Source organism: Leptonychotes weddellii, chromosome 12, assembly GCF_054177405.1.
Source record: "Leptonychotes weddellii isolate Sample4059 chromosome 12, ASM5417740v2, whole genome shotgun sequence".
Lineage (NCBI taxonomy): Eukaryota > Metazoa > Chordata > Mammalia > Carnivora > Phocidae > Leptonychotes > Leptonychotes weddellii.
Genome location: NC_138380.1, coordinates 81,554,484 through 81,581,310, shown reverse-complemented (window position 1 = coordinate 81,581,310; position 26,827 = coordinate 81,554,484). Strand labels below are relative to the sequence as shown.

The following is a 26,827-nucleotide window of genomic DNA, read 5'->3' as shown; positions in this document are numbered from 1 at the left end:
CCTGGGTGGCTCAGTCAGTTAAGCATTCGACTCTTGATTTCAGCTCAGGTCATGATCTCCGGGTTGCAAGACCGAGCCCTGCCAATGGGGCTCCGTGCTGAACATGGAGCCTGCTTAAGATTCTCTCTCCCTCTGCCTTTCCCCCACTTGTGCATGCTCTCTCTCTCTAAAAAAATAATAAAAATAGTAAAAAAAATTTCTTAACTTAATATTTTTCATTAAACTATGGAATTAACACCATCATTATCAAGAAGCCTATTTCTAAAACAAACAGGATTCTAGAGGGGAGGGGGCTAGGAGGATGGGTTAGCCTGGTGATGGGTATTGAAGAGGGCGTGTTCTGCATGGAGCACTGGGTGTTATATGCAAACAATGAATCATGGAACACTACGTCAAAAACTAATGATGTAATGTATGGTGATTAACATAACATAATTAAAAAAAAGCATATTTATAGGTCTGTACAATATTCTTATTTTAAGCAATCTGCTGAGAAAAAAAAAAGCTTTAATCAGCTAGTCTCAGAATACTTGTATGTGTATCTGGTGCACATCATATGATGGAATAATTTGAAATTTTCAAGAAACAAGTAATGCTATTTCTGCATACTTACACCCTTGTTAATGACAAACTTGAGTAAAACACATGTAATTGCTGATACTAGATGGTTATTGACCTATAAAAACTGCAATTTCATTTAGCTCAATCTAATGCATTATCAGTTACTAAATAAATGGTGAATAGTTGTAGACGATTAAGACTGTGAATTAAGAGGAGGAATAAGAAAATGAAACTAGATTATTGTAAACAGTTCACAAGGAGCAAATTAGACTAGGGGCCCCTGGGTGGCTCAGTCGGTTAAGCGTCTGCATTCAGCTTAGGTCATGATCGAGCCCCACATCGGGCTCCCTGCTCAATGGGGAGCCTGCTTCTCCCTCTGCCTGCAGCTCCCCCTGCTTGTGCTCTCTGTCTCTCGCTGTCTCTGTCATATAAATAAATAAAATCTTCTCAAAAAAAAGCAAATTAGACTTGGTACAGGTCTTAAAGGATGATAGGGTTTTGAGATTTTAGAAGAGGGTTAAGAGTGCCACTTCTGGCCATGATAAAATGATAGAGGCCATATATTTCCTCCCACCTTACACCATTAGCAAACTGAATGGAACAGTGGTTTTCAGCCATTAGATGACAGGTGGCATGGGTTCGTGATCCCTGAGAGAAGGAAAATAAATGAAGTAATCTCTGCGATTGCCCAGCTTGCTACCTGAAAAGAGTTTGTAGGTTGTAGCAAAGGGTGGGTGAACCCAGATACAGAGTTGGAGTTCATGGAGGCCCAGGAAACTAGAATTTGTGGGCAAAATACAACAGAGGAGGCAGCCTTTCAGAGTGCTCCAGAGACATGCAGGGGTGTCCCCCTTGAGTATTGATCTGTGCATGCATGTGAGGAAGCTACCCAAGGCAGGGCAAAGAACCACCAGACAAAACAGTTCTTGGAGCTCACATAGGACCTAGAGTAGCTCACATAGGAGCTCACATAGGACCTCAGATTTTTATCAAGTTGATTAGAAGGACCTTGTAATGCACGAGATAAGCAGTGGAGTTCTCAGAAGAGTATTGTCTCAATAGTGGCATCAAATTAGTTCTAGACTGAGGGCTGCTGTGGATCTACCCTAACACTGCTTAAAAGCAGCCCTCAAAAAGATCAAATTGAATCCAGTTAATAGCGTCCATTGTTAGAATAAAATCAAACAATATTAAAAGGAATACAACAAATTCCAGCACACAAAAATATAAAAAATCACAATGTTTGGTGTCCAATAAAAAATGACCAGGCATACAAAGAAGCAAGAAAAGACATCCTTCACTAAGAGAAAACCCAGTCAGTGGGAAGAGACCTAGCTATGAAACAGATGATAGGTAACTAGCTGACAAAGACATTATAGTAACTACTAAAAACATACTTTGCATATTTTACTGGGCTGGAGGAGGACTTTTTTTTTTTAAGATTTTATTTATTTATTTGACAGAGATAGCGAGAGCAGGAACACAAGCAGGGGGAGTGAGAGAGGGAGAAGCAGGCTTCCTGCGCAGCAGGGAGCCCGATGCGGGGCTCGATCCCAGGACCTTGGGATCATGACCTGAGCCGAAGTCAGACGCCTAACAACTGGGCCACCCAGGCGCCCCTGGAGGAGGACTTGAATATGATGAGAGAAATGAATGATATAAAAGAGGCCCAAATCAAACTTCTAGAGGTGAAAGATATACTATCTGAAATGAAAAATACAGCTGATAAGATTAATAGCAATTCTACATAAAAACTTGCAAAAACTATAAATACTTGCCAGCTCATTCTATAAGGCCAGCATTACCCTGACACCAGAACCGGCGGGGGGTGGGGGGGATTATAAAATACATAAAAATACCAATTCCCTATTAGTTTTCCCATGCTGAAATCCTTAAAATATACTAATAAATTGAATTTAGCAATATATAAAAAGGAGAATACAGTATAACCAAGTAGGATCATCCCAAGAATACAGGAGTGGTTTAACATATAAAAAAACCCAACGAAATGTTAATTTAAGACTAAAAATTGAAAAATTGAAAATTTTGTGGTGGTTTCAATAGATGCAGAAAAGACATCTCACAGGGGCGCCTGGGTGGCTCAGTTGTTAAGCATCTGCCTTCCGCTCAGGTCATGATCCCAGGGTCCTGGGATCGAGCCCCGCATCAGGCTCCCCGCTCAGCAGGAAGCCTGCTTCTCCTTCTCCTACTCACCCTGTTTGTGTTCCCTCTCTCGCTGTGTCTGTCTCTGTCAAATAAAAAAAAAAAAGACATCTGACAGAATTTGAGATCCATTCATAATAAAAACTCACAGTAAGTTAGGAACAGAAGGGAACTTCCTCAGCCCAACAAAGGGCATCTATTAAAACAAACAAAACCCCTTAGAGCTGGCATCATATTTAATGATGAAAGACTGAATAATTTCTATTTTAAGATCAGAAGCAGAGTAATACGTCATCACTTCAGTCAGCATTGTACTGGAGGTCCTTTCCAGTACAGCAAGGCACTAAAAGGAAATAAAAGGCAGGTAGATTAGAAATGACTTAAGTATTTATAGATAACACCATTGTCTATGTTGACAATCTTAAGGAATCTATTAAAAAGCTCCTAGAACTAACAAATGAGTTCAGCAAAGTTGGAGAATACAGGGTCAGTAAAACTCAATTGTATTTCTGCATACTAGCAGTTGGAAATTGAAATTAAATATATACAAGGACAAACATCATTTATAATAGCATGAGAATATTAAACACTGATGGAATTACTTGTTTTAAATTATGTGCAAGACCTGAACTGTAAAAACTACAAAACATTACTGGACAGAAATTAAAGAAGTTCTGAAAAAGTCTGTAGATACACCATGCTCATGAATTGGAAATCTCAGTGTTGTTTTAGTGACCCATCACAAATTGGTCTCTAGACACCACGCAATTGCTGTAAGAATCCAGACAGCCTTTTTCTGGGGTAGAGATTTAACAAGATGACTAAAATTTATACGGATATGCAAAGGACGTAGAAGAACCAAAACAGTTTTGAAAAAGAACAAAGTTTGGAGGACTTACACCTTCTGATCTCAAAACTAAAACTCCAGTAAGCAAGGGACTGTGGTATTTGCATAAAGATAGACATATAGATCAATGATACATTGATCCATACGTGTCAGCTCAAACGATTTTTGACAAGGTAACTCAATGGGGAACAGATAGTCTTTTCAACCTTCAATAATAATAGTAGATTATTCCTACTAGCTAAAAACTGAAGAGAACCAGAACTGGAAAGAAAAAATTGTGGTCTCTCTGTGCAGTGGAATTCTACCCACCAATAAAAAGGAAGGAGCGATTCATAGTACAGGGACAATGAGGTTAACTATATTCAAAAAAAAAGTGAGCCTTGACCCTTCACACCATATGCAAAAATTAATCTGAAATGGATCATAGACTTAAATAAAAGAGTTAAAACTGTAAAACTTCTAGAAGACTACCCTGGAGAAAATCTTAATGGCTTGGGTTAGGTGAAGATTCTTTAGATAGGACACAAAAAGCATGAACCAAAAAAGAAAAAAATAAATAAATTAGACTTTACTGAAGTACAGATTTTGCTCTTCAGAAGACACTTTTAGTAAAATGAAAAGCTGTAGACCTAATAAAATACAGCAAAACATGTATCTGGTCCATTATCAGAACCAAATATATAAACAGATCCAAATTATATAGAGAATTCCCATATTATATATATAAAAAGCACATAAACAAATTCACTAAAAAAAACAGTGGGCAAAATATTTGAACAGACACTTCATTGAAGTAGATGTGCACATGACTAAAAAGTACATAAAAGACTTCACACCATTAGTCAATAGAGAAATGAAAAGTAAAACCACAAGGTACCACTACACATCCTCTAGAATGGCTAAAATTAAGGCTGACAATACCAAGTTTTGACAAAGATGTGGAACAGTGGGAACTCTGATATATTAATGGTTGGAATGCAAAATGATATGGTCATCTAGAAAATAGTGCTGCAGTTCTTAAAAAGATGAACATGTAACATTGTAACATTGTCTATCAACTATACGTCAGTTGAAAAAAAAAAGATAAATATGCTTTTGCCATATGACCCAGCAGTTTCATCGCAGAGTATTCCCTCAAGAGAAATGGAATTATGTATCCACAGAGAGATGTACATGTAAATGCTTACAGCAGGATTATTCCTACTAGCTAAAAACTGAAGAGAACCAGAACTGGAAAGAAAAAATTGTGGTCTCTCTGTGCAGTGGAATTCTACCCACCAATAAAAAGGAAGGAGCGATTGATACATACTATGACAGGGATGAATTTCAGAAGCATGTTGCTAAGTAAAAGAAGCTAGACACAGAAGAGCTAGCTATATACTCCTGATTCTCTTTATATGAAATTCTAGAAAAGGCAAAGAATAAGAAGAGGAACTATAAAAAGACATGAAGGAACTTTCTGGAGTGATAGAAATGTTCGGTCATGACTGGTGTGATTACACAAAGATACTCATTTGTCGAAACTTCTCAAATTATACACTTAAGATTGGTGAATTTTGTATGTAAATTAACCCTCAGTAAAGACGATACCAAAAATTATAAAACACGAAAAGGAAAGTTGGGAAGGCATTTCAGCAGTGGCTAACAGTATGACCAGAAACAGAGAATAGAGTACAGGAGCAAGTACTCTAATTAGCAGAATTATATGAATGATCTTGGGAGATGAATTTCATTTTGTAGTTATAGTCATTAGTATGGATTCCTTGGACCGACTATTAATTGGCTGGAGTGATGAAATAGGCTTTGTAATTTGCCCTCAAAGAAGATAATTTTAAATAAGGATAAAATTAGGTCATTGCAGAATAAATCAATTTTCAGAATAAATCAATTTTCTTATCTACCCTGTTCTCTATTTGTTTTAACAGAAGTCCACGTAATGCTTGATGGTCTGTTACCTCCTGACACCTATTTTAGATTTAATCCTGTAATGTGTGAAAACATACCTCTGGATGAAAGCCGAAATGAAAAGCTCAATCAGCTGCAGCTGGAAGGGTTGAAGTACATAGAAAGAAATGAAGAAAAAATGAAAAAACTTGCAAAAATATTAACTCAAGAAAAAACAACTCTGCAGAAAATTAATGATTGGATAAAACTAAAAACTGACATGTATGAAGGCCTTCCATTCTTTTCAAAGTTGTGATAAGGGTGTGTGTATATTTTCATAAGTGAGGGCCTGATCAGAAGATCAGTGAGTTCAGTTAGGAGTTGGGTTCAGCATGAGTTTACTTTGAAATACTGGCAAATCCTGGAAAAGTATGTGCTTGGACCAGCTTGCACAGCACGGAGGGTATGCTTGCCTACAGAATTCATATGGAAATTAGTTTTTTATGATGTGAATAATTAACTGTGCTTTAGGAGTCTTATTATTGTGCTAGTTGGTTTTAGTAGATATTGCTGTTCTATTTGATATTTGAAAATTTATTAATATATGTGCCAAACAAGAACTATTATCATCTTATACTTGGTATTTTTGCTTTAGTCACCATAATCATGTTGAATGTATTTGATACTGATTTTCTGTCATGGGGAAAAGCTAATTTCTTCTTAAATTTCCATCACTTTTGTTTTCACTAGCTATATCCTAGGATCCAAGTGTTGACTTTTACTGGAATATCATCTAAACAGGTACAGAAAAATAGAATTTTCTCTATCAGAAGACTTTTACATTTGAAATATGAAAGAACCAGATACAGTTCTATTCAAAATGTGTTTATTTCAGTCAGTATCGTTTGGTTCAGAAAGAAAGGTGAAGCTCCAATCAACCACTTTCCCCCCTGAAATTTCAAGATAATGCTAGGTGTTAACTTTTCTAGCTCTAGCTTATCATTCACTGTTACAAAATTATTTGAATTTACTGAGAAGATATCCCTATCATTAACAAAAATAAACTATTGAAATAATGTATTGTTAAAGGGCTAATGTCGTTTTTAAATTTTTTTATTGTCCATATGAAATGTAGCTTCCCATCTCTTGTAAGCATTTGAATATACCTGCCAACAGTGTGCTTAAAAAAATAAGTTTTATCTGATTAACTCCTTTAACCTGGATTTCGTGGAGGTTGTATATATACCAACCCGAATCATTGTTTATGCCAACCAAATTCATCTTTGCTTTGTTATCTATCTGCCATGTAAATCCTTATATCATGTATAGATTGGTCAAGGAAAATGAAAAAAGATAAATGCCTTTTGCTTTGTACATATCAACTAAAGCTAAACCTCACTGCCTAGATGATTCTATTGCTTCTTTGTAACGTGAATTCATAGAGGCAGTGAGGCATGGTTCAGAGCGCTGTGGGGAGCTGAGAGTCTGGAAGCTAATCCGACCTCTGATTCAAAGTCCTGTTTGTGAACTGGAGGAGGGGGGACAGCCTATCTGGGCTTTGGATATTTCATTTATAAAATGAGAAAAGCTAGCTTGAAAATTTTATTTACTCTTTAGTGGCAATCCAAATTCTGCCAGTGTACAAGCAAAAGATGGGAAGAGATGTGAAAATGAGTTTTCAGTCTGCCAGTGTTAAACTGGTAGATTATCTGCTCTTTTCAAAGAAGCAAAGAAGAAAAATAAAATGTAGTAAATTCTCCAACTCATCAGTTACATAAAAAAAATAGATTAAAAATTGTTTTGATGCTCAGGCCTTTTGGAGTGTCTCAAAATTCCTATTTCTGTAATAAAGGGTATGTTGGCCATGTTTCAGTTCTGTTCTTACCGCAGATAGTATTCTTTATTAAAAATAGTACCTCAGATAGGATTGTCCCTAGAGGCATATGGGCTGCATGGGATTTCCCCCAGAGGGTGGAGAGAGCCCGGCCTGGGTTAAAATTACCCTGTGAGCCTTTTCTCCTCCCACACCGCATTTCATCCAGGAGAAAGTAGATGTCAAGGGACTCTTCGGAGAGGGAAGGAAGTCACAAAAAGCGTGCAGCCTGAGGGGATGGAGGGGAGGCTCCCAACCTTGTTTCAGTGATGGAATAGCTGGGCTCCCCCTGAGCCTCCCTGCCAGCAGCAGCTATGGATGGCCGCCTCCCCTTTTCCCCTTCCAGAGAGCTGCTAATCACCGAAGTGGCTAGGACCCCAGAAGTTCGAAAGCTCATTGGAAGCTCAAAATGTTACCTAACCTGCTGTGCTCTAGAAATAATTCTAGGCACAGTTTTGAGTATTTCACAAGTATCAGTGCTAGTAATGTGGCTAAAAATACAGGTCTATAAGATCCGAATGACACGGTTTTTAGACAATCTAAGTAAATATGAAAATGTCAGTGGTTTCTGAAGATACTATAAAATAGTCCTTTCAGATCACAAATACTGCATATTTTTGTGCAACTAGAATGTAAGAAAAATACAAATAATTGGCAGAATGAATACCCAGAAATATTTTGCTTGTAATAAAACATTTCAGGCACAATAAGGTAATATGTACTGCAGTTTACATATGGCACCTTATCATAAGGTCACTCTTCCCCTAACGTGATGCAGCTCATCTATTCTACAGCAGAAGTTAACTCTCTGTCCTTGTTTTTGCTTGGCTGATCATTTATCTTGAACAGTACAAAATTTACAAGTGTATGCTGGCCACCGCTTCTTAAACTACACGGCGTGGCACCTGAGTATGTCCCCATGTCCCCGTCCCTGATTCTTTAGCTCTTTTCACTGTCCCAACAAAAGGGGAACCCAGAACACCCAGTTCGGTGGTGTACCAATTTTCAATCATTCTTGTCCCCATTTGTACTTGAACCTGGTTATCTGAAGAACTGTGTAATTCACCTGATAATACCCCTCATTTTATAATGAAACCAGTACTTCCCACGCTCCAAAAGCAAAGTGGATTTCTTTCCAGGAAAGAACAGAAGTAAAGAACACTCTTCTGAAAGATGAGTGCTTGCTACCAAGTAGGTTATGGGTTCTTCATTGCACTATTTACTTAAAGTACGATAAGTTCTTTATGAGAGAAAATTCTGAAGGGGATAAATGGCCTAGTTAGGTTCTTTCAAACCCTATAATTCTGTGATAATTTATAAAAATAAACAATGGTCAAATAAGTTAGAAGAAACAAGAAGTTCACTGTATAAGATTTAACTGATGTCTTTAGCACAAAGTTTATGCTTCTTGATAAACTTGTGTATTTAATCAGCTAGTTTTCATTCATGCCAGTAGATACATCTCATTTTGTTAATCATTTTGTATTCTTAAAATATGTCAATGTATGCCTTGAAAATGGATTTATTTTTAAAAATCTGATTGAAAAACCAACATTTATCCAGTATCAATAATTTTATTACAACTAACTTTGACAAAGTTGATTTAATTGTGGTTCTGTTTTTACATTTAGGGAAATTTCATAGCTGTGGAATTAGAGAAACATAGATGTGTTTTGTTCAGTATTTTCACATCTGTAGAGGAAACCTGAATATTTTCATGATTGCTAATAGCTAATACCTAGCAGTTATATGCCAAGCATTATACCGAAAGCCCTAGGTCCAACATCTCATTAGTCTTCATTCTATCCCTGTGAATATTGTACTATCCTTGTACTATTATTATTCCTATTTTCCACCTAAGGAAACCAAGGCGGTTAGAAAGTTAAATAATGAAATAAAAAAAATCATAAATATTTTTAAGTTTTTCATTTTTCTCTCCCAATTAGCCAGGGACAAGAGTTCATTATTCATTGTTCTGCCATCTTTATTCCAGGATGGACTTCACCCTTTACATCACCCATATTTGAAGATCAATTCCTATTTCACTTGAAGTGTCTTTTTTCCCCTTTATTTTTGACAGTGTATTGAGGTATAATTTTCAGACCAAAAAGTCATCCATCGTAACTGTCCAATCCAGTAATTTCCAGTAGGTTTATACAGTTCTATAACCATCACCATAATCCAATCTTAGGGCAATTCCATCACCCCCCACCACCACCAAAAGTTCCCTCATGCTTGTTTGTAGTCATTCTCTGCTCCTGTCCCCAGCGCCAGACAACCACTGATCTGTCAGTATAGATTTACCATTTCTGGATATTACATACACATGCAATTATGCAGTATGTAATCTTTTGTATCTGGCTTCTCTCACTTAGCATGTTTTTGAGATTCATCCAGGTTGTAGCATGTATCAGGAGTTGGCTCCTTTTTATTATTGAGTAGTATTCCATTGTAGGGATCTACCACATTTGTTGATCCATTCACAAGTTGATGACCATTGGAATTGTCTCCAGTATTTACCTGTGATGAGTAATGCTGCTCTGAAATTCACATACAAGCCTCCTTGAGGACATACGTTGTCGTTTTTCATGAACAGATATCCGGAAGTGTAATTGCTGCAGCTGCATGGTGTGTGTGCGTGTTTAATTTCTCAGGAAACAGTCAAGCAGTTCTCCAAAGTGTCTGGACCACTTTACATCTGCCGTCAGCAATGTATGAGAGTTCCAGTCTCTCCACATCTTTACCAGACCTGGGTATTGTCTTTTTGATGATCGCCATCCTCGGGGATCTGTGGTGGTGTTCCACCATGGTTTTAATTTGCAGTCTTCTAATGACTGTTGATGGTGAGCATTTTTTTTAGGTGCCTGCTAGCTATTTGTGTGTCTTCTTTGGTTAAAATGTTCAAATCTTATGCCCATTTCTCTTTTTATATATTTGTCTCTTCTTAGGGAATTGTAAGAATTCTTTAATTGTGTGTGTGTGTGTGTGTGTGTAGGGGTAGCCAGTTGTCCCAACATCATTTGTTGAAAAAAAAAATCTCTCTCACCATTGAACTGCATCTGTACTTTTGTCAAAAATCTGTTGTCTTTATATTCATGAGTCTGTTTCTGGACTCTACGCTGTTCCATTGATCGATACATTATTCCTGTATCAGTATCTCACGGTTCTGGTTACCATACCCATATAATAAGTTTTGAAAGCAGAATATAATTCTAACAATTTGTTCTCTTTGAAAATTATTTTTGCGTTTTGGGTTCCTTTGCATTTCCATATAAATTGTAGAATCGGGGCGCCTGGGTGGCTCAGTCGTTAAGCGTCTGCCTTCGGCTCAGGTCATGATCCCAGGGTCCTGGGATCGAGCCCCGCATCGGGCTCCCTGCTCTGCGGGAAGCCTGCTTCTCCCTCTGCCACTCCCCCTGCTTGTGTTCCCTCTCTCGCTGTCTCTCTCTCTGTGTCAAATAAATAAATAAATAAGATCTTAAAAAAAGAATCAGCTTGTTTACACACACACACACACACACGTGCTAGAATGTGATAGGGATTACATGGAATATATAAAGTTGAGAGAACTGACATTTTAATATTGAGTCTTCAGTGGTTTTGGTCCTTCGAGGCATACAATGAACATGGACTACCTCTCCATTTATTTGGATATTTAAAACTTTTTTTTCTCAGCAATGTTTTGTAGTTTTCAGTGTACAAATCTTGCACTCCTTTTGTAAAATTTATTTCTAAGTATTTTATTCATTTTGATGCAATTGTGAATGGAATTTTTTTTTTTTTAATTTCACTTTCTAATTGGTGCTAGTATATAGAAATACGTACATACAGTGATTGCAACTCTGGTGATAACATGATTTTCCAGTTTGTGAATTATCAAACTAGTAATGTCACAGTGACCTGGCCCATGAAATACGGACAGGGTGCTATAGATTGTGAAAAATAATTGCAATATTGTCTTAATGGTCTTACTGGAATGCATGATTGTGATAGTTCTGGGTTATTGTTATCTTTGGGCAGTGAACACCTATTTTAAAGTGCTAATACTAATTGTGCAACAACATGTGTATGTATTAAATATCACATTATTACTGTATTATTTTGGCATAAAGGTATTTAGAGCTCTAGGAATTTTGTTCATTTAGAAAAAGTCAGATCCTGGATTCTGGATCAGATGATATTTTATTGTTGGCAGGCACTGAGTAACTTACCAGTTACTGAGTGACATTTTAGCATTTTATGTTATTCTGACTTAAAATGCTTTGAATTTATATCTGATTAGATGTGTTAATTGGATTAGAGTTCAATCTCAATCAGTAAAAACATGAATTACAGGCTATTTTAGAGAAGAAAAGCATATTAGGTGCGCAATACATTTGATAGATCAAGAATTTAGGAATAAGAACGCACACTTTCTGTGTTTCCATATGTATTCATTGTGGATTCCTAAACTGAATTCATAATTAATGAAACAAAACATTTTGACTTAGGCTGAGCGATTGTGAACCATTCAGTGTAGAGTTCCTGAATTGTACAAATTTAAACAGGAGTCCATCATGAATTTAAAATATGGCATAAAATTGGGGTGCCTGGGTGGCTCAGTTAAGCATCTGACTCTTGATTTCGGCTCAGGTCATGATCTCAGGGTCGTGAGATCGAGCTATGCTGTCTAAAAAATAAATAAAATATGGCACAAAAGAATAAACATGAAAGCTTATCTCATGCCTTGTGATTTTATGAAAATACACTCTTATTTTTTCTTTAGCAGTTAACAGGACAACAAATAAGACCTATTTCTGGTGGTAGAAAATTGCCATTTGCCTTATTTTTTTAGTTTTTTCTGAGGCTGCCCTAATTTACCTTTGTTTCTGCCAATGTACATTATTCTGACAAATTCTTGGTCCTTGTGAATGACCTCCATTAAAGGCATAAACTCCCACTTTGCTAGCTTTATGCCTCACAGCTGGAACATTTGGAGGCTTGCTGCGTACCAGGAGCTGAGCTGCGCCAAGTGACACAGCACGCTGAATCCTTCCAGTAAGCCTGCGAGGTGAAGATCACCATTATCCCTCCCTTAGTTAGAAGTAGTTGTGCAACACATCACAGCTAGGAAGTGGGAGAGCTAAGATGCATCCATTTTCTTAACCACAACTCTTTCCATCCCTCTTTCCTAGAATGTCCTTTCCTGAAATGTTGCAAAGTGACTTCATACCCCCACTTAACCGAATCTAACCTCTTGGGTTAGAGGTTAGACGGGAAGACGTGTAATCCCAACATCAAACCCTGTGCACAGTTTTTATGCCCTTGTCTCCACAGTGGTTCTGTGCTAGTGGTGGTATTACCCATATCCCTGAAAATGCAAGGGAGTAAGGAGAAATTGTCTGGGGGACCATCAGCGTTTGGTACCCCAGAAGTCAGAGATAGTAATGTCACGCTGTGGACCGGGCACACAGGAAAGCCCTTCATGATGAAGAGCTCTCCCACCCAAAATACCAACATTGCTCCCTTTCAGAAACTGTGAGCTCCTAATCCACAAAACGCAAATAAGGAATTTCTTCCACCAGAAATTGAAAGTCTAGTTGGACTAGAGTTAGGATGCCTACACCATTTGCAAAATTCCATTTCCAGTTCATCCCAACAGGAATTCCTGTTGCATTCATTGCTCCCGGTTCTTCTTCTTCCTTTTTTTTTTTTGCCAAGTTTAATTACAAATGAACTGTTCACTTAATCTCACTTTTTTTGACCAAGTCTGTGGCAGTTGCTCTTTTCAGGACTAGGAAATAGGAAGGAGGGAGGTCACATTAAAAAACAGTTTGTTCTGTTCCTGGCAGGAGCTATCTACCGTTCAAAAAGATTCACAGAGTACAGATGTCCCTAGACTAAACTGTTTGCATGCGCTGGTCCAAGGGTTTGATAAATGTGTCTCTCTCAGAAGTCACACTGATCGCCTTGTTCATTAGAGCATTTATTCAGCTGAGGCAAGTGGGCTGAAATTCATCACACCCCACAGAGAGGTATTATTAGTTTGGGTAATTCGTTTGTTGAAAATAAAGCATTGACTGGAATGTTGACTTACCTTCATGATAAAAATCATTAATTCAGATTCATTCCTCACCTCTAGACAATATAGAGTTGAGATATATTTTAAAGATTTCAGTCTGATTAATATGAACAGGTTACATGGCCAAAATGGTTGAGAGTTCCAGTAATAATTGTAGCTGACATTTATGGCCATTCAGTGGCTGTCACCATGAGCTTGTCAGGTCAGTGCTATCATTCTCTCTCTTTTATACCTAATGGTCATGATGATGGTGAGAAAAGTCTTCTAGTTCTTGACTGCTGCTAAGTTCAGACTCTATCTTTCCCCAAAGAAAAGCAAGTAACCTTCTCATTACCAACGGGAAGTTAAAGATCATGGTGTGAACATGGGTGATGCCAGTCTTTTTAAAGTTATATCTAACATAAATACTGTAATACCCTTTCACATATTTTATTCTAATCAAAGACACATCACATTGAAATGCCTGATTTGTATTATTTAGGCAATTTTCAAGGATCAAACCAAGACAAATGTACTATCTTATAGAAGAATAAAGTAGTATAACAATTACTACTTGGCAGCACTCTTTCTTGTATCATATACTGCTACTAACAGTGTTTGTAAAACACAAAGTGATTAACAGTGATCCCAAAGTCCATCCAATTATCTGAGAAGAAAGGAAAGCTATGTCATCTTAGCTTATGTTAATTACATTACAATGTATTCCCAACACACCTTGCTCCAAAATAGTATTGAATGCAGCATTTTAATTAAATTACTTACGAAAATAATTTAGAAAGAACTGTGAATGCAATTAAAAATAACCCATGCCTTGACCAGAACAGAGTATTAAAAAGCAAAAAAACAAAAATCACCAAATGTTCTACGCCAAGAGACACAATCCTTGGGATTCATAAAGGAATCTTACAAAAGAAAGTGTCTTATTCTTCCTACGTTTTGTACAATTGGACCACATTTTTAAAAACAAATGTTCTAGGGTAACAAACATAGCCATTGTGCTTTTGTGTTTGTGGTAACATGCATGAACAATCTAAGGAATTCTTAAAAGACTCGAATTGAAAACATTAGGTAAAACAACTCCACACCTCTCCCTGCCTTTCAAATTTGTTCTTAAAAACACAAATTTTAAAAATAATACTAGAATTAAGAACCATTTAAAAAATCAGTTTTTTTCTGTCTCCAGTTGTTAAAGCCACATTCTTGCAAATCACAGGTGCTGTTATTCTGCTAATTATGAATGCTCCTTTGGTATCAGGATACAAATAATCCATACATATCTAAACATGCCCTTAGGCATTCAATTCCTGTGTTGAATTATGTGAAAAGTGCCCAGTGCTGACGCTCAAAACCTGTAGAAGTATTGGCCATGTTAATGCAAATATTTGTTTATGTATGCATACAGAAGAAGGAAATATATGCCTCAAAGGTTTTGATGAAGTTTAGATAGTATAGAATGTTGTGATAGAGGCTTACATCATTCTTATTTTGTGAACCTGGGTAAGTAGCTATGTCCTGATCTTCAGACTCAGCGTCCCGAATGTTGACAATAGTGTGTGGAAAACTACCACTCCATCCAGCTCATCACAAACAGGATCATCGGCTCAACTCCAGCAGCTCTCTTTAGAATAATTTTCACAGCCAGAATTATGTTTTTAAAAACAAGGATCTTGGGGCACCTGGGTGGCTCAGTCGTTAAGCGTCTGCCTTCGGCTCAGGTCATGATCTCAGGATCCTGGGATCGAGCCCCGCATCAGGCTCCCTGCTCAGCAGGAAGCCTGCTTCTCGCTCTCCTACTCCCCCTGCTTGTGTTCCCTCTATCACTGTGTCTCTCTCTGTCAAATAAATAAACCTAAAAAAAAAAAAAAAAAAAGGATCTTGTACGCCCTGCAGTCATCTGAGAATATCTGCAAAAGTCTGATTACAGTCTTAAAACATGTAAATAAAGCTATGGCGTGCTTCTGTTTCAAGCATGAAGGAAAATTCTCATGGGGTAACATAATTGAAATAAGGTAGCGTTCTTTGTTTTTAACTAAATATATTATGTATTCCCAACTCAACTTATCATGTGGTTCTCTTACAAGATCCTTAATATTTGTCTTAAGTTAGGTTTAACTGAATGATCTGCCTTAAACCATTATGGGGAGCTGGGGAAAATGAAAATGCTTTTGAAAGTACTTTCTGAGACAGTTTACTTTTAAAATCTGAAAATGGGGCTGTTCCCTGTGCTGGTAGGTAGATTGGTGGCAGGCATTATTTTCCGCAGGGTGAGTAAGACCCTTTGCAGACAATAGAAATTGCACAGATGACAAAGCCTGTCATTTCCTCTCACCTACAGCCTGAGGTAAATACTGCTTCAGCGTCTGCGTCTGCATCTTCGAGTCTCTCATCTTGACAGGGGCTCAAAGACAACCCTCTGGGCACAGAAGAAAGGGTTTTTTGTTTGTTTGAAATGTGAGCTTTTATCTACCCCTTTCTGATCGGTATCTGCTCATCCTAAAACCATCTTTTCCTCATCACTGCCCACTAACTTGGGCTCTTTGTCACTTTTTCAATCGAGTCTTTTTAGTGGGCTGCCTACAACCTTAAAGGTATGTCTTATTTTAGTAAATTTATGGGTGAGGAGCTCTGTACCTTCAATGAATAATAACTATAGTAATACATTTGTACACATTTATTTATAGTTGTGTACAGCATTTATATACTTTCCCAAACACCTTCAAGTAGACTTCTTCATTTTATTCTAACAACTGTCTTGTGGGTTTGGCAAGGCCAGCATTTTCACCCCACAAGGAATATATGAAAGGCACAGCACCAACAAATCCAAAGGCATGTATGACCTCACCCTGTTAAATACGATGGTTTGAGCCCGTGGATTCCCAGCCCAAGACTCCTTCCACTGCTTTGCATATCGTAGCTGGGGGTGGGGAGATTGGATGCAGTTAATAGGTTTTGGTTGTGATGGTGACTGTATCCTTTCCCAGTATCACGCAAGAGCTGTATTTCTGTAAGATTTGCTTTTATTTTTCTAAAATGGGAAAACTTCATCATCTAAATGACATTTGTTAAGTGCCTTTTTGCATCATTAACTCTTATTTTCTCAAAGATTTATTTATTTATTTTAGAGAAAGTGAGTGCAGGGGTGGTGGGGAGAGGGGCAGAGGGAGAGGGAGAATCCTCAAGCAGACTCACCGCTGAGAGGGAGCCATATGCGGGGCTCGATTTCACGACCCTGAGATCATGACCTGAGCTGAAATCAAGAGTTGGATGTTTAATTGACTGAGCCACCCAGGTGCCCCTTTTAACTTTAACTCTTGATGAGATTTCAGTATATTAAGGAATTTGTCCTAGAAGATTCTAGGAAGATCTGGATGTCAGAAAAATAATACAGTGAGTGATATCCTACACACTTTGGAAGTATACCAGTGGAACAAGATTGGTGTGATGTCCAGATTTCCATCCAGTTTCTCCAAAGTCCCTGGTCCTAGCCCATGGGAGGTAATAGGTTTTGTGTTAAGATGAAGGTATTCGTTTTATGTATGTATGTTTGTATGTATGTAGGCTCTATGCCCGGCGTGGAGCCCCATGTGGGGCTTGAACTCACAACCCTGAGATCAAGACCTGAGCTGAGATCAAGAGTCAGATGCCTAACCGACTGAGCCAGCCAGGTGCCCCAAGATGAAGGTCTTTATTGAAACTTGAATGGGTTCCACGTGAGGCCCTAGCCAAGTTTCTTAATCTCCCTTTCAGTTTCCTCACCTGAAAAATGCAGAGTGTCGTGAGCACTAAGAAGAATGTAAGTCAAAGTGCCTGAATATAGCAGGTGCTTAATTGGTAATTATTATTATTTTTGTGTTCTGGGAAATTAAGGTACTGAGGGAGAGTACATTAAATTGATCATTTTTTCTGAAATATATAGTTCTAACATCAAAGTGTGTGTTTCTCAAACACAATGTCATAGATCTAAGTTGTACAACACTCTTCCCCCCCCAATCCTTGTAAGGATGGTGCAATCACTTGATAGGACCTCTTTTTATTTTCCTGCATTATCTTTTATTATTCTGTTAAATTGTATCATATGTTGCATTGCTAAACACGTTAATACTGTTATACTTAGTATCATACTTTGGGGATAAAAATCGAGGATATAAATGGTCTTGTTGCACATGAATTATTACATTCCCTATTATTTGCTTCCAAATGATTTTAAACAACTTTACGAAATTGAATTTAAAATAAAACAACAACAGGGACACGTGGGTGGCACAGTCAGGCATCTGACTCTTGGTTTCAGCTCAGGTTGTGATCTCATGGTCATGAGATCGAGCCCATGTCAGGCTCTGTGCTCAGCATGGAGTCGGCTTGAGATTCTCTCTCCCTCTGCCCCTCTCCCTGCTCTCTCTCTCTCAAATAAATAAATAAATCTTAAAAAATAAAATAAAGTAAAATAACAAAAAAATAAAATAACAAGGATGAAAACTGTAGACCCTACATGTTTTATTTTTGCCTAAAAAATACTTTAAGGTTTGTAGCATATTATATTTCCGTTAGGTTGCAGTAGTTGCTAACTGTGCAAATGAAACCACGTAGCTCTGAAGAAATGCAGCATGGACCTTCCTGGGGTTCCCACCTCAGGTCCTGACTGTGGAGGCTACTCCCTTCACACACAGACTACTCCTTCAAGAAATGTAAAAGGGAGTTTAGTCTGGGTTACAGGGCAGAAACTGTGGCAGGCGGGGAAGGAACAGTTTCCCGAGAATACATTGATTTTTGTTGTCCTAGGCCCAGGGATTTAATCTTCCTCTGTAGCTGAGGAAAGATGTTTTTTTGGTGCTATCTTTGTGCTTAATGTGTTTGTTTTTTAAGATTTTATTTACTTATTTAGAGCGAGAGAGAGAGCTCGGACTGGGGGAAGGAGGAGCAGAGGGAGAAGCAGACTCCCCGCTGAGCAGGGAGCCCGACGCGGGGCTCGATCCCAGGACCCCGGGATCCTGACCTGAGCCGAAGGCAGGTGCTTAACCGACTGAGCCACCCAGGCGCCCCTTAATGTGTTTTTAAACTTACTGTTATTTAGCAGGGTGTTCTCCTTGTTCCTTGTGCTATACAGTCCTCCTCCCCCTGGCACACACGCCACGGTTCCAGAGGCCCATGAGTTCTCTGTGCTGATGGTCCATTTGTTCATCGAGCGAATATTTATTAAACATCTAATATGTGCCAGACATAGTCAAGAAATTACAATAAAACAGAGTGATGAAAACACCAAAGTACCAGACCTTGTGCCTCTCAAAGAGAGTCACCGTGGGAAGCTTTGCGGTTTTATCAGTGGTTTTCCCAGTGCGACCTCTCTTTGGGAACTGTATTCCTGGGCCAGTATATGTGTGGCTGTGTATATAATTTCAGTTTTTTATATATGTAATACATGCATTCTGTTATGTCTATAAAACATGTAATTTATATGGAAAATAGGTAATTTCTGGGATATATGTATATGTTTAATTTTATAGAATTAATTTCTTTACTAGTACTGTGGTGGAAATAACTGAGACTTTGGAACAAAACAAGCAAGTTCAAATATATGACCTTTTTGTTATGAACTCTTCCAAGGCTCAGTTTTGTCACCTGTAAGACCGGATTAACAATGGAAAATCATATGGTCGTGAGGATTTATTTGTTTATTTAACTCATCCAAAATGGTACCCGTGAATTGAACACCTATCTTACTTGACAAAAATCTATCTGGGCATTTTAAAAAATTAAGCCTCATTTATACTGCTTTTTAATCAGAAATACCTTCTAAATCACATAGGATTTGTATGCATTTACACAGACGCATGCAGTGATGAGCAAAAGTATATCAAAGTATTCAGCCTGTGTGGTTTTTTGTTTCTGCCTTTAGGTTTTTCCATTTCAAAATACTACACATTTCCAAAGACAATCACTAAAGGGCCGAATGTCCAAGAGTTCTTTAGGCAAGCACCTAGTCTTTGCCTCACCGGTACATATTTCCTGTAGTGTAGGGTCAGATGATTGTGGTGCGTTCTATTTCTGGGCCATCTTTTGAAGATCACCAAAACGCAGAGGCCCCTCTCACCTCAGGGCACATATTCATGGGACACGCTGTCCCTGGGCTTTGGAGTAGGACCATGAGCTGCCTTACTTCCGAGTTTCAGTGCCAAGGCCAAGGTACCACTGTCTGGTTTAGGGCATGACAGGAGAGAAGAGAAGGAAAAGAAAAGTGAGAAAAGACACCAACTTTTTTTTTTTCATTGACTTACATTTTTAAAAATTTAAATTCGGGCGCCTGGGTGGCTCAGTTGGTTAAGCGACTGCCTTCGGCTCAGGTCATGATCCTGGAGTCCCTGGATCGAGTCCCGCGTCGGGCTCCCTGCTCGGTGGGGAGTCTGCTTCTCCCTCTGACCCTCCCCCCTCTCATGTGCTCTCTCTCATTCTCTCTCTCTCAAATAAATAAATAAAATCTTTTAAGAAAAATAAATAAAAATAAAAATTTAAATTCCACGGTAGTTAACATACAGTGTTATCTTAGTTTCAGGTGTACAATATAGTGAATCACAGTTCCATGTATTACTCAGGGCTCATCAAGAGAAGTTTAATAATTCAGTTTAATTAATCCCCTTCACCTATTTCCCCCATCACCCCACCCACCTCCCCTCTGGTGACCATGTGTTTGTTCTCTATAGTTAAGAGTCGGTTTTTGGATTTATCTTTCTCTCTCTCTCTTTTTCCCCTTTGCTCGTTTGTTTCATTTCTTAAATTCCACTTGTGAGTGAAATCATACGGTATTTGTCTCTCTCTAACTTATTTTGCTTTAGTATTATAGTCTCTAGCTCCAACCATATTGTTGCAAATGGCAAGATTTCATTCTTTTCATGGCTGAATAATATTCCATTGCAAATACATACCACATCTTCTTTATCCATTCCTCAATCGATGGACACTGGGGCTGCTTCCATATCTTGGCTATTGTACATCATGCTGCTATAAACATAGGGACACATGTGTCCCTTTGAATTAGTGTTTTTGTATTCTTTGGGTGAATACCCAGTAATGGGATTACTGGATAGTTCTATATTTAACTTCTTGAGGAACCTCCATACTGTTTTCCACAGTGGTTGCACCAGTTTGCATTCCCACCAACAATGCAAGAGGGTTCCCCTTTCTCCACATCCTTTCCAACACCTGTTGTTTCTTGTGTTGTTGATTTTAGCCATTCTGACAGGTGTGAGGTGAAATCTCATCATAGTTTTGATTTGCATTTCCCTGATGGTTAAGTGGTGATGATGAACATCTTTTCATGTGTCTGTTGGCCATCTGTATGTCTTCTTTGGAGAAATGTCTGTTCATGTCTTCTGCTCATTTTTTAATAGGATTATTTGGGTTTTGGGTGTTGAGTCATATAAGTTCTTAACATATTTTGGATACTAACCCTTTAGTGGATGTGTCATTTGCAAATATTTTCTCTCATTCCATAGGTTGCCTTTTAGTTTTGTTGATTGTTTCCTTCACTGTGTAGAAGAAGCTTTTTGTTTTGATGTAGTCCCAATAGTTTTATTTTTGCTTTTGTTTTCCTTTTGTTTCCTTTCCTTTTGTTTGCCTCAGGAGAGAGATCTAGAAAGATGTTGCTATGACCAGTGTCAGAGAAATTACTGCCTGTGCTCTCTTGTAGGATTTTTATGGTTTCATGTCCTTAATCTGTGTTGAGTTTATTTTTGTGTATGGTGAAAGAAAGTGGTCCAGTTTCATTCTTTTACATGTAGCTGTCCAGTTTTCTCAACACAGTTGTTGAAGAGACTGTCTTTTTCCCATTGCATATTCTTTCCTCCTTTGTCAAAGATTAATTGACCATATCATTGTGGGTTTATTTCTGGGTTTTCTATTGTGTTCAATTGATCTGTGTGTCTATTTTTGACCAGTACCATACTGTTTTGATTACTATAGCTTACAATATAACTTACTAAGTACAGTTACAATATAACTCAAAGTCTAGAATTGTGAGAGCTGCAGTTTTTTCTTTTTCAAGATTGTCTTGGCTGTTCAGGGTCCTTTGTGGTTCCATACAAGCTTTAGGATTGTTTGTTCTAGTTCTGTGAAAAATGCTGTTCATATTTTGATAGAGATTGCATTAAATGTGTAGACTGCTTTGAGTAATATAGACATTTTAACAATATTTGTTTTTCCAATCCATGAGCATAGAATGTCTTTCCATTTCTTTGTGTCATCTTCAACTTCTTTCATCAGTGTTTTATAGTTTTCATAGTACAGATCTCTCACCACGTTGGTCAAGTTTATTCCTAGGTATTTTATTGTTTTTGGTGCAATTGTAAATGGGATTGGTTTTTAAAATTTCTCTTTCTGCTGCTTCATTATTAGTGTATAGAAATGCAATAGATGTCTATATATTGATTTTGTATCCTGCAACCTTACTGAATTCATTTATCAGTTCTAGTAGTTTTTTGGTGGAGTCCTGAGGGTTTCTATATATAGTATCATGTCATCGGCAAATAGTGAAAGTTTTACTTCTTCCTTACTGCTTTGGAGATGAGACCAATTTTAAATAAAAATATTTTATTGCAAAGATAAGTCTGGTCAAACCTTATTAAACCTAATTTAAAAATCCCCCATAATTCTGACACCTTAATAGAACTTAGCATATTGCATGTGATTTTTCTCTTGTATGCTTTTTAGAGTTGCAATAATAGTGCACATATCATTTTGTGCTCCACTATTTTCATTTAAAGTATGGCTTATAAATATTTTCCTCATTTCCCAGTCTCATTATTTTAAACTCTTGCATGATAGTTTCATGTTGTGTTATACCATAAGGTATTAAATTATTAACATAAAGGTCCTCTAATTTTAGCAAGTAGAATGAAGCAGGAAGTGAAGTGATTTGATTTTTACCACCTCTTCCTGTCTCAAAGAAACTCTTGGTAGATGAAAACAGCTCAAATAAAACAACAAACAACAACAACAACAACAACAAGAAACCAACAGTCCTGGACAATGAACCAACTGAATAATCAAAACATTAAGGGGCAAAAACACATTTATCATTAAGTACAGGTTTTGGATGAAAACCCAGTAAGTTTTTCAAGCTAGGGAAGAACACTAGGAAAGCACTTTCTTATATCAAATTAGTCAATTCAAGAAAATTTTATTATAACAATAATTCTGCCTCTCTTCTCCTTCCCTGGCTAAGAAAAAAAAATTAAGATTAGATCCATTTAAGTATGAACCATTACTAAACCAAAATCACTTAAATCCAGAAGTAACCTCGTTATTCTAACAGTATGTTTTAATACACCAGCATACCCATTACAGTAGAAATAGATTCTTTTAGGCTCTCCCCTAATGGGGGAGGGGTGCTTGGGGAAAGAATACAGTTGCAGGTCCACATAACACATGTGTAAATAAGATATGTTCTGTGTTCCTGTCTTGACAAAGATACCTTCATAAAGATCTTGACATCCACATTTGAACTTAGAGTTCTCGTAGTTCTGTGTCAGAATGTGGTGGCGAGAACAGCCCCAGACCCCAGCCCATGGCCCATCCTTGGCTTAGTCATAAACCTTCAAGGGCCTCAAGCAGACTTAGGTGAACACCCCAATCCATGTGGCCATGTTCTGTCCACACCACGCATCAGCCACTTATCAGACTTCCAGTTTTTGTTGTTGTTGTTACTGTTTTCCAGCTTTATGAAGATACGTTTGGCCTATAACATCATGTCTGTTTAAGGTGTACAATGAGCTGTTTTGCTACATGTTATCTATTGTGACACAATCACCACAATAAGGTTAACACATCCATCACTTCACAAAAAGTAGTTACTTTTTTTCACTGAGATGTAATTGACATGTAACATACTAGTTTCAGGCATACAATATGATTCAATATTTGCATATATTGTGAAATTGTCAGCACAATAAGTCTAGTTAACATCCATCACCACACATAGTTACAATTTGTTTTTTCTTGTGATGCGAACTTCTAAGGTGTATACTCTTCAGGCCTGCAGTTCTACCCACCAGCAGAGCAGTTCTCTGTTGGGAGCATGAGGAGGAGACCCTTGCAGGTCCTGAAGAGATTCGGAGATCCTGGATCCCCAGATGTGGCCCAGGAGAAGGAGGGGGTGTCATGGGCTCTGATGGGCCAGAGCAGGGCCTTCTAAAGCATGAGGCCCAGGGCAGGGTGGTACTGAATAACCTTATGTCCTATAGATATCTGGCATTTAAAAATTGTAGAACACCTTAAAGTAAAATTTAAATCAAGGCCTAAAAGAAAATATAAATGACATACAATGTGTCTATTAACCTAACACCTTTTTTTCTTCTTGAAAAAATTCAACTGAAACACCAAATCAGAAAGCCTTTGGATCAACCGTTCATTTAGATCTCAGAGTATCATTTCTGAAGACATTTCCTTTCATGTCTCCTCAGTGAATACATGTTGATTGTACCTGTCATCTGTTCCCTCTTAAGCCAGCAATGAAGGGCACATATCAAGAGTGTTTCTCAGTATCTCCATTTTCCAGAACAACAGTTTGCTGTCCCTAATGACCCCATGTGCAATGGCTGATTGCACATTGACCTTAGCTAGTCTCACATCCATTCACCAGAACCTATGTAAATTCTTATAGATAGAGACTGAACAGATGGAGAAGTTGGCTCCAAGGAACACATTTATTATGACTGAAAATGTTCCTCCTCTTTCCAAGTTGGTTCCCCAACCATGGGGGTGGGTTGAGCCAAGCAGAAGGTCCTAATGACTCACAAGCTTCCAGAGAAGAAATCCACAGATGGCAACCACTAAGGTCACATTTTCCTCCAATTGCTGGAGCGTTATATTCTTTAGATAGGTGTAGGGGGACTGTGTTGCTAAGCACCAGGCGAAGACTGGGTGGCACATCTCTTCCGACACGTGCCCAAGTGGCACCAGGCAGGCACACAGAACTCTGTGGTTATGTGGCAGATGGTGAGGGATGGCACGAGAGCCACTGGTGCTTTGCATCTGTGGGGACTGTCTAGTGCTCACTGGGTAGGTGATGCATGAAACGGCACATCCCCTTATTAGTTCTGTATCATCCGTGACAGTACATCCTATCATTATCCAGGGTGGTAACAGTCACCCGCTATGAGGCTGCAAGAGGTGTGGCCCAGCTGAGGCTGTGGCTGGCATCCAGGAAGAGGAATGAGCAGCTTTATGTGGTCACAGTGGACGGCAGACCCTGGGCTTGGCTGTAGGAGCTAAGTGAGGCTCTGGGGTGTGGGACCGTCAGAGTTAACCTCGGACAAGTCACACTGTTGTCTCATGTGTTTTCCACACTTGCTTCTTTACCCAGACCACATCCGCATCTTATGCCAATTACCATTTGATCCATTTGGCCCTCACCCATCCAGAAAATAGTCATGATTTGTGCGGTCAGATGTGAATTCAGAGTTCTGAAATGCACTTAAAAACAACTGTATCAGTGATGAATTGATAGCTTATAATGAGAAACACTTATCATCTCCCAGTTCCTGTGGGTTGAGAAACCAGGGGCAGATGAGTTGGGTCCTCTGGCTCAGCACCTCTCACAAGGCCTGGACTGGAGTCACCTCACAGCTCAACTGGGGGCACCCTGCTTCCACGCGCACTCAGATGGCTGAGGCACGACTCAGCTCTTCACGAGCTGTTGGCCAGGAGCCTCCCTCACTGTGGCCTCTAGTAGGGCAGCTCACAACATGGCAGCTGGCTCCCCTCCCAGCGAGCAAGGGGAAGCGCAAGATGGCAAGATAGAAGGAGCCTCAATCTTTTTGTAACCTAATATCAGGGGTGACATCCCGCTACTTTTGCCATATTATGTTCGTTAGAGATGAGTCTCTAGTTCTCATCTACACTAGGGGAGGGGATGACACAGGACATGCACACCAGGAAGAGAGGCTCACTGGGCACCATCTTAGAAGCCGCCCACCCTTACAACTATGCTTTTTGACCATAATGGATTACATACCTTTTCAAATAGAAGGGCTTTAAGAACTGCTCAATTCACCACAGCCCCATCAGGACCCTGATGCATGTTGCCCAGTCGTAGAATATTAAGACAAAGATAACACTGGTGCCAGGCACTCTTGTAGCCAACAACTTCGTTATCCTACTGCTAGTGTTTCATTCTTTCTCACCTAGAGTGCGACCAGCTGTCCCCTATGTTCTGCCACAGGGGTCAGAGAAATGCTCTTGGTTATCACTGGAATCATAAAATGACATAGTTAAACATAAGTATTCATTCTCTCCCAACCTGACTCCTTCATTCCTCGGTGTGGAAACTCAGAGACACACACAGCTCGGTCCCGGCAGAGCTGGGCCCCTGTTCGGTTCGGGGGAACAGAGCGTTGGTGTTGGGGCAGGTTCATCACGCTGCCTCCCCTGGCAGGCCTGAGGCCTGGATGGAAAATTGGGACGGCAAATAAAAGGAGAGAAGGAAAAAGGGAAAGAGGAGAAGAGCGGGAGAATCCCGAGGAAGAGAGGCAGGACTTCAGAGGGGGAAAGAAAGGCCAGGTGCATATTCACTGCCGATACCACTGGGGGGCTCCGTGACTTTCTGATGTCCCTGCTTCCATGCAGCGAAATTTGGAAGCATCCATCAACAGAAACAAACTTTTAGTGTGCTGTCACTGAAAGGCCACAGACAGCAGTGGCTAAGACCTAGGACCCTGGAGCCAGAGTGCCCTGGCTCGCATCCCAGCTCGGCCCCTAGCTGTGTGCCCTCTGCAGGTTACTTACCCCCTTCCTCCTCTTCGAAAATGGGGATGAAATGGTACACACTGCATGGGATGGCCGTGGGATTAAGTGATTTAATAAATGTAAAGTGCTTACAATAGTGTCGGGCAAATGGAAAATTCTATTATTTTCCAGCAATGAGGAAAAACAGACTTATTCTCAGCCCTCACCCAGTTGGAGGATGGAGTGAAGTGGGGGACAGAGGATAGAAATGGGGGACAGAGGGCAGCGTAAGGCTTAGGGATGGACTCAGGGGTGGCAGTTAAGGTAAGGAGGTGTGTTGTGCATATCCCTGGCAACATGAGCCAAATCAGAACGCCTCATGCATCGCCAGGCAAATCGAATGGATGGTCCTTTTGCCCACTCAGGCATCCTTCTAATCCTTTTTCACATCAGTCCTCTTTCCCCCTCCTGCTTTCTTCATTTCAGCTCCTCATGCAGCAGCTGTTCTGTTCTCCCTGTCGCTCATCCTCTCAGGGGACTAACCCTCCCGCAATGGAGGGCTGCAAGGCGGCTGAAGTAATATGCTGGAAATTAAAGCTATATACTAATTTTGGGGGGGGGTTCCTGGGTGGTTCAGTCCATTAAGCACCCGACTCTTGATTTCAGCCCAGGTCATGATGTCAGGGTTGTGAGATCGAGCCCTGTGTCAGGCTCTGAGCTGGGC

At 39.2% G+C, this 26,827-nt stretch overlaps 1 protein-coding gene across 1 annotated transcript in view; it reads left to right on the top strand.

Annotated features, from left to right (window-relative positions):
• Nucleotides 1-7,090, top strand: part of PNPLA8 (patatin like domain 8, phospholipase A2) — a 36,290-nt gene extending 29,200 nt beyond the window's left edge. Inside the window, exon 9 of the mRNA XM_081800749.1 lies at nt 5,497-7,090. Coding sequence (XP_081656875.1) covers nt 5,497-5,771 — 275 coding nt within the window. The 3' untranslated portion in view covers nt 5,772-7,090. The remainder of the gene's footprint in view (nt 1-5,496) is intronic.
• Nucleotides 7,091-26,827: the final 19,737 nt, after the last annotated feature.